We start from the raw sequence: 10,023 nt of genomic DNA, 5'->3' as shown, positions 1-10,023 counted from the left end.
CCGGCCGGCTCGCGGACGGTGGCCGGCAGGCCGTGCGGCCGCCGGCGCGCAGGGCGATGCAGTTGCCGCCCGCGCTGCACGCCCGCCTGGCGGGGGCCCCTGGGGCGGCCGCGCCGCTGCCCGTGCAGCGGGACTCCCTGGCTGGGAACGCGCCCTTCCGCTTCGCGGCGCGCCAGGTCCGCTTCCCGCGAGAGCACGAGTTCTTCGAGGTGCGTGAGCCGAGGAAAGCGAAGGCGGTTGCGGGTGGGGGCGGAGCGGATCCCTGGTGGGCGGGGCCAATTCTGGGGGCGGGGCCCGGGTCTTGGGGGTGGGGCCCGGGTCCTGGGGGCGGGGCCCGGGTCTTGGCGGGCGGGGCCCGGGTCCTGGGGGCGGGGCCCGGGTCTTGGCGGGCGGGGCCCGGGTCTTGGCGGGCGGGGCCCGGGTCTTGGCGGGCGGGGCGCGGGTCTTGGCGGGCGGGGCCCGGGTCTTGGCGGGCGGGGCCCGGGTCTTGGCGGGCGGGGCCCGGGTCTTGGCGGGCGGGGCCCGGGTCTTGGCGGGCGGGGCCCGGGCCCGGGTCCTGGGGGCGCGGGCGGGCGGGGGTGCGAGCCCGCAGAGCTGTCTTCCGCAGGACGGGGACGTGCAGAGGCACCTCTACCTCCAGGATGTGATTACGCAGGTGGCTGCGGAGCCGGAGAGGCCCAGGTGAGCGCTGTGGCCCAGCTCAGGGCCCTTCTTGCCCACTCCTCACCCCTCCCTCTGCTCACCCCGCCCTGGTGTCTGCTCGGGACCACCGACGAAGCCAGCATGGCTGGCCTCTCCACCAGCTTGCTTGTCCGTGAAGATGTATTTGTAATGAAGGCAGGGTTTGGGATTGCAAGAGAAAATCCAAAGCTTTATCAGCTTTATCCGAAGCCACTTAAGGGGAGTGGTGACGGGGAGCCTGGCGTCCTGGCCTCCGAGGAATTTCGTCCCCACCAGGCGTTTTTCTGCCAGGGTGCCTGAGTTCACTTGTCAGGTGGCTGGCTGCTGCCAGGCGTTTGACGCCCTGGAGGACTATGAGCACCACTACCACACTCTGCATGGAAACGTCTGCTCCTACTGCAAGCGGGCCTTCCCCTCCGGTCACCTGCTGGACACCCACATCCAGGAGTGGCACGACTCACTGTTCCAGATCCTGGCCGAGCGGCAGGACATGGTGAGTGACGCTCGCCCACTGAGGCCAAGGGCAGTCATCACGGGGCTTGTCCCCGAGCCGTGTGCCTCGTGGTGCTGGAGCCTGGGGTCCAGACTGGGTGAGGCAGTGGTCCCAGGGTCAGGGTGGTGACGCGGTTTCTGCTGTAGTACCAGTGCCTGGTGGAGGGCTGCACGGAGAAGTTCAGGACCAGCAGAGACCGGAAGCAGCACCTGGTGGCTCATCACCTCTACCCTGCAGACTTCCGCTTTGATAAACCGAGGAAGGGCAGCCGGTGCGTGTTGCTCAAGGAAGCCGCCCGCTGAGCCCAGCAGGCCTGGGAGCGTGCGGGCGCCCTCGTGCAGCACCCATCACCCAGCGTCCCATGCGGTTGTGCGTTAACCCTGTGAGGCAGGGGTTACTAACCGAGAGGGTTGAGCAGGTGGAGGCGGTGTGGTACGTGGCCAGTCTGTCTGCAAGGAGGACAGGAAGGCGGGGAGCTGCCTTCCTGGGTCTGTGTAGCCGGTGACCGGGGTGCCGGCACAGGGTCTGCTGGGGGTCCCTCTGTGCTCACGCTTCGCCTCTGCCCCCTCCCCCCCAGCACCTCTCCTCCATCCTCACGTGGACCTTGGGGGGTTTGTCCCAGGCCATGAGCCATTTCCCGCACATGGAGCCCTCTGGCTCTTTATCCGTCCCGTCAGTATTTTCCAAGCTTGACCACAGAGCTGTGTGGTATTGCTCAGCATGCACTGTGGGAAGCGCCCTGCAGTTCGTGTTTTCTTTGCCTTTTCATTAACTGATCTCCTCAGGGGAAGCTTTGTAACCATGTAAAGATTGCATTGATTGAAATCATTTTAGACTAAATTGTTGTCCCCAGTGAGGACTTTGCTGTTCAAAGTAGAATGGTCAGGAGAACCCACTTCAATACGGGAGGTTTTTCTAAGACCTTGAATGTGACATAACTCCTTTCTTTCCACGGAATCATTTTAAGGAGAAAAGTCATGCAGTGCGGGATTGAGGCAGTGGTGTTAGGGAGGAGAAGCTCAGTATCGTGTGACTGGCTTTAGTGAATTTCTCACCTAATTGTCGTGGAAAGACGCTTGGTAACATTGATAGTCATTTACCGCGTGACACCATGAAGGTAGTGGTTCAAAAGACAGTGTGACTGTTACACCTGAGTTCATAAAACGTGGTGTACGTTATATTAACAGTCACCTCTGTTTGTCCTGGAATTCCAGTAGCCTGGAATTACTCTGACAAAACAGCCATAAACAGCCAAAACAGCTTTGCGAGTTCAGCCCTGGGGGAAGGTGGGGCTGCAGGAGCTGACCCCAGGAGAGTGCTCAGCCTCTGTCTCCCCAGCCCAGCCTCGCAGGTGTCGACAGAAGCCGCCGGGGAGGACCGGGCACCCTCTGAAGGAGACGCCATGGAAGTCTGCTCCGAACACGCAGAGGCCCACCCAGAACCTCCAAGAGAGAGGCGGGTCTACGGCCACAGGTCAGTACCTGGCCCCTTTCTGAACCAGGTTCTGAACTTGTGCTTCTGGAGAATTCTGGGTTTGACGCTGAGCGTCCCCACTGAGAGGAGCCATGCTGGGCTGGAGTGTTGGCTTCTGGGGGAGATGAAAAGCCTGACCGCCCACTGCCCTCGGGTGACCTGGGGTGCTGGGAGCACAGCCTCCTCTGACCGTGGTCTAGGTGGGGATGGAAAGACACAGGAGGCGACTGCCCAGGTTGCAACCTGCCACCTGTCCTTCTACTGCTAATGGTGTTTTTGTTGGATTAATTTGATTTCAAGTCTAATTTGGGGGTCAATGTTGGAGAAATGGAAAAAATGACCAACAGGCTCACCCTGTCTGAGGGAGGATCTGGAGGCCCTCTGCGGCCTGCTCGCGGGTGTGGTCACTCTGGCCTGAGAGTGAGCCGGGCCGGTGGGAGAGCAGGGCGGCGGGCTCAGGCTCCATGGGCGGCGGGCACGGGGCAGAGCGCGGCCACGGTGGCCTCACTGGACGCAGGGAGTGCCCACCTGAAGAGCCCGTGGCCGCCCTGCGGTCCGCTCTGGAGGAGGGAGCATCGGAATGCAAGTCAGGCCCCAGGAGACTGCTGCTGCGTTGAGCCGTCTGTGGGCAAAACCACAGCGGTTTTGTGTGGACGATTTTCCATTTCAGGGTACCGTCGACCATCTGTTTTGGGCAGGGTGCCTCTCGAGGATTTAAAAGCACCAAGAAGAGAAGCAAGCGCCCGTGATGGCGGAGCCCGGCCGACCGCTCTGCTCGTCCCTGGCCGTGAATAGCCAGCTGACTGGGGCCGCGGGGCATGCGCGGGTCCTGGGTAGGGACCCCTTGTGGGTGACCAGGGTTTGGGGAGCAGCCGCCACCCCGCACGACGCCCTTTGGAGACACGTGGCGTAAAGAGTTTTCCTTGAGTGCTGTAGATGGCTGAGACGCGTGGAGTAAAGGGCCTTCATTTACATGGAGTGATGGCCATCCTTCTGTGCTGGGTGACAGGATTTCGTCCTCGGGGGCCACTTCTCAGAGGGGGCGATGGGGTGACAGGTCCCTGGGGGCTCTTCCTAGTTTTGGGGAGATGCCCGCGGCCCTGGTGCCCGCGCTCGGGGCAGACTCCGCCTCGGGCGGGGCTGCGAGGCCTGCGGAGCCAGAGGGGCGTGGCCGGGCGGCGGCAGGGCCCAGGCGGGCAGCCCGGCCCGGTTTGGCGATGCAGGCCCGCCACGCTGGGCTTGGGAGCGGGGCCGTCCCCCTGCGGGGCCCGCTGGGCGCCTGGGTCTGGGGTCTGGCCGGGTCAGCGGGCGCTGGTCTCGGGCCCCTCTGAGCCCCGGCAGAGCTGCGGCCGTCTCCTCCGCGCTGTTCCCAGCAGCACTGAGGTCGCGCGCCGCCCTGCCTGCCCCGCGGGGCTGTTCTGCACCTGGGCTGCTCTCTCTTCAGGTGGCCCCTCTGGCCCGTTTTCGGCTCCTGCTCCTTCTGGGAACCCAGAGACAGTCAGACGCCCGCACTCTGCCCTCCAGCAGCCCTTCCCGGTTTCCTGTCCCTCGCCTGTCTTTGCTGCATTCCGGGTAATTGCTGGAGACCCATCTTTCAGTTCCCTGATTTTCCTATCAGCCGTATCAGGTGTGCTTTTGAACTCACTCACAGGGTTCAATTCCGAAGTTATGATTCTCAGTTCTTCTAAGTGCTACGTTGTTCTCTAATTGGCTGGACGTTCATAGCTTTTATCAATCTCACCTTTTCTTTCTTAACGTATTAACCCTATTGTACTCTCTCTGACTGGTAACACCAATGCTTGGTGTCTGTGGGTCTGATCCCGCTATCATCTTTCCTGTTGCCTCACGCATGCTGCCTTCTTTCCTGGGGAATTTTGTGATGTTTGGCTGTGAGTTTTTATTTCTTGGAGTTTACCACTGGCGTTTCTCTGACACGTCTAAGCTCTAGCTGAAGAAGTGAATAATTGTTTCTGCCATATGACTGCAGGTCTGTGATCTAGGACCACTTCACAATAAAGTATTAGAAAAACAGATTGTTAAAATTGTTAGGTATGAATTTCCACCCAATTCACTCTTCCACCCCTGCCCTTTCTGTGTTGCCTTTACACAACCCTAGCCAAAGCAGAACAGCTGAGGGATAGAAACTGACCCCTCATTTCACTCATAGAAAGAGAAAGAGAAATACACAGAGACCCATTCTGCACCCAGTTGACAAAACCCAAAGGTCAGATGGCACGCCCTTCTGTGTGTGAAGTGGGGGCACCGTCATCTCACATGGGGCCAGTGGGGGTGCTGCGTGCTGCAACCCCCTTGGAAGGGGGATTTACCAACACCCAACAAGTCGCTTCTGCACATGCCTTTGACCTAGCGATCCCACTTTTAGGACTGCACTCTGAACCCACATTGCAATACTTCGAAAGATTTACGCAAAAGGCAGTTTATTCAGTGAAATTCTTAACAACTGAATACTGAGAACAACTCAAATGTCCCAATTACCAAATGACCTGAGTAGTTTTGAGAACTGAAATTTTTTGGCTTGGGAAAAAGATTTACGAGCATTGAAGTTAAAAACCCATAGTCCTAAAAAAAAAAAAAAAAAAAAAAACCCATAGTCCTGAACTTGAATTAGAAGTATTGTCATAATATATATGCCATATTTACTAAACCTACAACTTTACTGAAAGCCCAGATTAGTCTTTTGAGATCACGGAAGCTATTGAGGAGTACCAAGCTTGGGCTCAGGAGTCAGCCCGGAAAGGTGCTGCTGGTCAAGGGCAAGGCAGCTGGTGTGGGCAGAACGAGGACTACAGCCGGAAGAAATACATGGGATGCGCTTACATCCGTGAGCTCATAACGCCTTTTCAAAGACAAAACATGCTTCCACTGCAGAGACCCTGCTCCAGGGGCTGCAGCTGAGGACTCAAGGCTTCCTCCCCTGGCTCCTTCTCCAAGAAGCCGGCCCAGTGCCTGCCTAAGTGGGGGTGAGGCCGCCTGAGCACAGGGCGCCCTTCTGCCCAGCCCCCTCTTGGCGGGCAGGCTCCACCCTGGCACCACTAGGGTGCTGGGCCGCTGGTCACTTCCCCAGTTGTGGGGCAGTGGTTCCTGCCAGGAGAGAGAGCGGACAGGACCCCAGGCCGGCTCCCTGCTGCCCAGCTCCTGGAGCAGGGGTGTCACAGAAACGTCTGCCACTGTCTCCCCGCCGGCTCCAGAGTCACACCTCAGAGACTGGGGCGCAGAGGGTTGAGCAAGTCAGCGCAATAGATCGCTCCTAATCTCTTTCCAGAGGACTGACTCTGTTTGCAACAGACTGTGGGGAAGTTCAAGCCCAAGTTCTCAAGTTTCATGAGGCGGTGGTGGACACTCAGGAGGAGAGATAAGGCTAAGCTGGAGGCTGGTTCACAGGAGGGAACCAGGAAATAAGAAAACCAGGGGCGCCCTCGTGGGGTGGGAACATGAAATGCCAATGCAGAAAAGATTGTGTCGGATGCCGCATATTAATGCGTACATATGGAATCCAGAAAAGCGGTACAGATGAACCTATCTCCAGGGCAGAAATAGAGACATAGAGAACAGGCTTACGGGAACGGGGGGAAGGAGAGGGCCTGACGAGTTGAGGAAGCAGCATTGACTTGCACGCACTGCGATGTGTAACAGCTAGCGGGAAGCTGCTGCACAGCACAGAGAGCTGTCTGCTCTGCGATGACCAAGAGGGGTGGGGCAGGGAGGCGCAAGAGGGAGGGGCTATGCACGTGCTTTCACCTGACTCACTGTTGTCCTACAGCATTATGAAGCGATTATACTCCAGTTTAAAAAGAAAGACTGTGTCAGAGAGGCCGGAACTGGATTGGTTAAGCTGTAGAGGAATTTATGCCCAGGGGGTTGTCGAAATCAGTAGAGCAGTCAGCTGGCAATTCAGTTCAGTTCAGTCGCTCAGTTGTGTCCAACTCTTCGCGACCCCATGGACTGCAGCACGCCATTCTTCCCTGTTCATCACCAGCTCCCGGAGCTTGCTCAAACTCACGTGCACAGTGTTGGTGATACAATCCAGTGACCTCATGCTGTTGTCCCCTTTCATCCTGCCCTCTATCTTTCCCAGCATCAGGGTCTTTTTCTATGACTTAGCTCTTCACATCGGGTGGCCAAAGTACTGGAGTTTCAGCTTCAGCATCAGTCCTTCCAATGAATGTTCAGGACTGATTTCATTTACCATTGACTGGTTTGATCTCCTTGCAGGCCAAGGGACTCAAGTCTTCTCCAACACCACAGTTCAAAAGCATCAATTCTTCGGCACTCAGCCTTCCTTATGGTCCAACTCACATCCATACATGACGACTGAAAAACCATAGCTTTGACTAGACGGACCTTTGTCGGCAAAGTGATGTCTCTGCTTTTTAATATGTTGTCTAGGTTTTCATAGCTTTTCTTTCAAGAAGCAAGTATCTTTTAATTTCATGGCTGCAATCACCATCTGCAGTGATTTTGGAGCCCAGAAAATAAAGTCTCTCACTGTTTCCACTGTTTCCCCATCTATTTGCCATGAAGTGACGGGACCAGATGCCATGATCTTCGTTTTCTGAATGTTGAGCTTTAAGCCAACTTTTTCACTCTCTTTCACCTTCATCAAGAGGCTTTTTAGCTCCTCTTCACTTTCTGCCATAAGGGTGGTGTCATCTGCTTATCTGAGGTTATTGATATTTCTCCCGGTGACCTTGATTCCAGCTTGTGCTTCATCCAGCCCGGCATTTCGCATAATGTACTCTGCATGTAAGTTAAATAAATAGGGTGACAATATACATCCTTGATGTACTCTTCTCCCAGTTTGGAACCAGTCTGTTGTTCATGTCTGGTTCTAACTGTTGCTTCTTGACCTGCATACAGAATTCTCAGGATGCAGGTCAGGTGGTCTGGTATTCCCATCTCTTGAAGAATTTTCCACAGTTTGTTGTGATCCACACAGTCAAAAGCTTTGGCATAGTCAATAAAGCAGAAGTAGATGTTTTCTCAACAAGAGAATGGGAAAGACTAGAGATCTCGTCAAGATAATTAGAGATACCAAGGGAACATTTCATGCAAACATGGGCACAATAAAGGACAGAAATGGTCTGGACCTAACTGAAGCAGATGATATTAAGAAGAGGTGGCAAGAATACACAGAACTATACAAAAAATATCTTCATGACCCAGATAATCATGATGGTGTGATCACTCACCTAGAGCCAGACATCCTGGAGTGTGAGGTCAAGTGAACCTTAGGAAGCCTCACTACGAACAAAGCTAGTGGAGGTGATGGAATTCACAGCCGAGCTGTTTCAAACCCTAAAAAACGATGCTGTGAAAGTGCTGCACTCAGTATGCCAACAAATTTGGAAAACTCAGCAGTGGCCACAGGACTGGAGAAAGTCCGTGTTCATTCCAATCCCAAAGAAAGGCAATGCCAAAGAATGTTCAAACTACCGCACAATTGCACTCATCTCACACACTAGTAAAGTAATGCTTAAAGTTCTCCAAGCCAGGCTTCAGCAATATGTGAACCATGAACTTCCAGATGTTCAAGTTGGTTTTAGAAAAGGCAGAGGAACCAGAGATCAAATCGCCAACAACCATTGGATCATGGAAAAAGCAAGAGGGTTCCAGAAAAACATCTATGTCAGCAATTAGTGGAGTTTAACAGTGGGGTGTGGCCCCAGGGCTGTGTCTCCCTCAGCGCAGCACTCACCACTGAGGGGGTTGGGGGCGGCAGGGTGTGTGTGCAGCAGACAGTCGTCACTGAAATAATCCAACCAGTCACCAGAAAAACAAACAATAAGGCCCAGGTGAATAACCTCAGATATGCAGATGACACCACCCTTATGGCAGAAAGTGAAGAGGAACTAAAAAGCCTCTTGATGAAAGTGAAAGAGGAGAGTGAAAAAGTTGGCTTAAAGCTCAACATTCAGGAAACTAAGATCATGGCATCTGGTCCCATCACTTCATGGGAAATAGATGGAGAAACAGTGGAAACAGTGTCAGACTTTATTTTCTGGGCTCCAAAATCACTGCAGATGGTGATTGCAGCCATGAAATTAAAAGATGCTTACTCAGTGGAAGGAAAGTTATGACCAACCTAGATAGTATATAAAAAAGCAGAGATATTACAACAAAGGTCCGTCTAGTCAAGGCTATGTTTTTCCAGGCTATGGATGTGAGAGTTGGACTGTGAAGAAAGCTGAGTGCCGAAGAATTGATTCTTTTGAACTGTGGTGTTGGAGAAGACTCTTGAGAGTCCCTTGGACTGCGATGAGATCCAACCAGTCCATCCTAAAGGGGACCAGTCCTGGTTGTTCATTGGAAGGACTAATGCTGTGGCTGAAACTCCAATACTTTGGCTACCTCATGGGGAGAGCTGACTCATTGGAAAAGACCTTGATGTTGGGAGGGATTGGGGGGCGGGAGGAGAAGGGGACGACAGAGGATGAGATGGCTGGATGGCATCACCAACTCGATGCACATGGGTTTGGGTGAACTCCAGGAGTTGGTAATGGACAGGGAGGCCTGGTGTGCTGTGATTCATGGGCTCGCAAAGAGTTGGACACGACTGAGCAACTGAACTGAACTGAACTGAACTGAACTGATAACCGCTCTAATGACAGAAAGTGAAGAGGAACTAAAGAGCATTTGATGAGGGTAAAATAGGAGAGTGAAGAGGCTGGCTTAAAATTCAACGTTCAAAAAACTAAGATCATGGCATCCGGTCCCATCACTTCATGGCAAATACACGGGGAAACAGTGGAAACAGTGACAGATTTTATTTTCCTGGGCTCCAAAATCACTGTTGACAGGCACTGCAGTCATGAAATTAAAAGATGCCTTATCTTTGGAGGAAAAGCTATGACAAACCTAGACAGCATATTAAAAAGCAGAGACATCACTTTACTGATGAAGATGTGTATAGTCAAAGCTATAGTTTCCCAGGAGTCATGGATGCATGTGAGAGTTGGACGATAAATGAGGCTGAGCGCCAAAGAACTGATCCGCTCAAACTGCAGTGCTGGAGAAGACTCCTGAGAGGCCCTTGGACAGCAAGGAGTTCAAACTAGTCAATCCGAAAGGAAATCAACCCTGAATATTCACTGGAAGGACTGATACTGAAGCTGAAACTCCAACACTTTGGCCACCTGATGGGAAGAGCCAACTCATTAGAAAGGACCCTGATGCTGGGAAAGATTCAGGGTAAGAGGAAAAGGAAACACAGAGGACGAGATGGTTGGTGGCATCAGCAACTTAACGGACATGAGTTTGAGGAATCTCCGGGAGATAGTGAAGGACAGGGAAGCTTGTGCGCTGCAGCTCACGGGGTCGCAAAGATTTGGATGCAACTTAGCGACTGAGGAACAAAT

The 10,023-nt window shown here is 54.0% G+C and overlaps 1 protein-coding gene across 1 annotated transcript; it reads left to right on the top strand.

Moving 5' to 3' along the window:
- Positions 11-4,678, top strand: ZNF511 (zinc finger protein 511). The gene is made up of 6 exons (XM_018041375.1): positions 11-209; positions 608-681; positions 973-1,174; positions 1,321-1,445; positions 2,513-2,647; positions 3,318-4,678. The coding sequence occupies exons 1-6, from the start codon at positions 57-59 to the stop codon at positions 3,394-3,396; spliced, it is 768 nt and encodes a 255-aa protein (XP_017896864.1). The 5' UTR covers positions 11-56; the 3' UTR covers positions 3,397-4,678.

The sequence above is a fragment of the Capra hircus genome, chromosome 26 (genome assembly GCF_001704415.2).
Source record: "Capra hircus breed San Clemente chromosome 26, ASM170441v1, whole genome shotgun sequence".
Lineage (NCBI taxonomy): Eukaryota > Metazoa > Chordata > Mammalia > Artiodactyla > Bovidae > Capra > Capra hircus.
Note: the sequence above shows the minus strand (reverse complement) of the source record. Positions and strands in the feature narration are given on the sequence as shown.

What these genes read in the sequence shown, in the direction of transcription:
- ZNF511 (XM_018041375.1), top strand. Translation starts at nt 57, where the DNA reads ATGCAGTTGCCGCCCGCGCTGCACGCCCGCCTGGCGGGGGCCCCTGGG. An exon ending in GAGAGCACGAGTTCTTCGAG is followed by an intron (nt 210 to 607) that starts GTGCGTGAGCCG and finishes TGTCTTCCGCAG; the next exon opens with GACGGGGACGTGCAGAGGCA. An exon ending in AGGCGGGTCTACGGCCACAG is followed by an intron (nt 2,648 to 3,317) that starts GTCAGTACCTGG and finishes TTTCCATTTCAG; the next exon opens with GGTACCGTCGACCATCTGTT.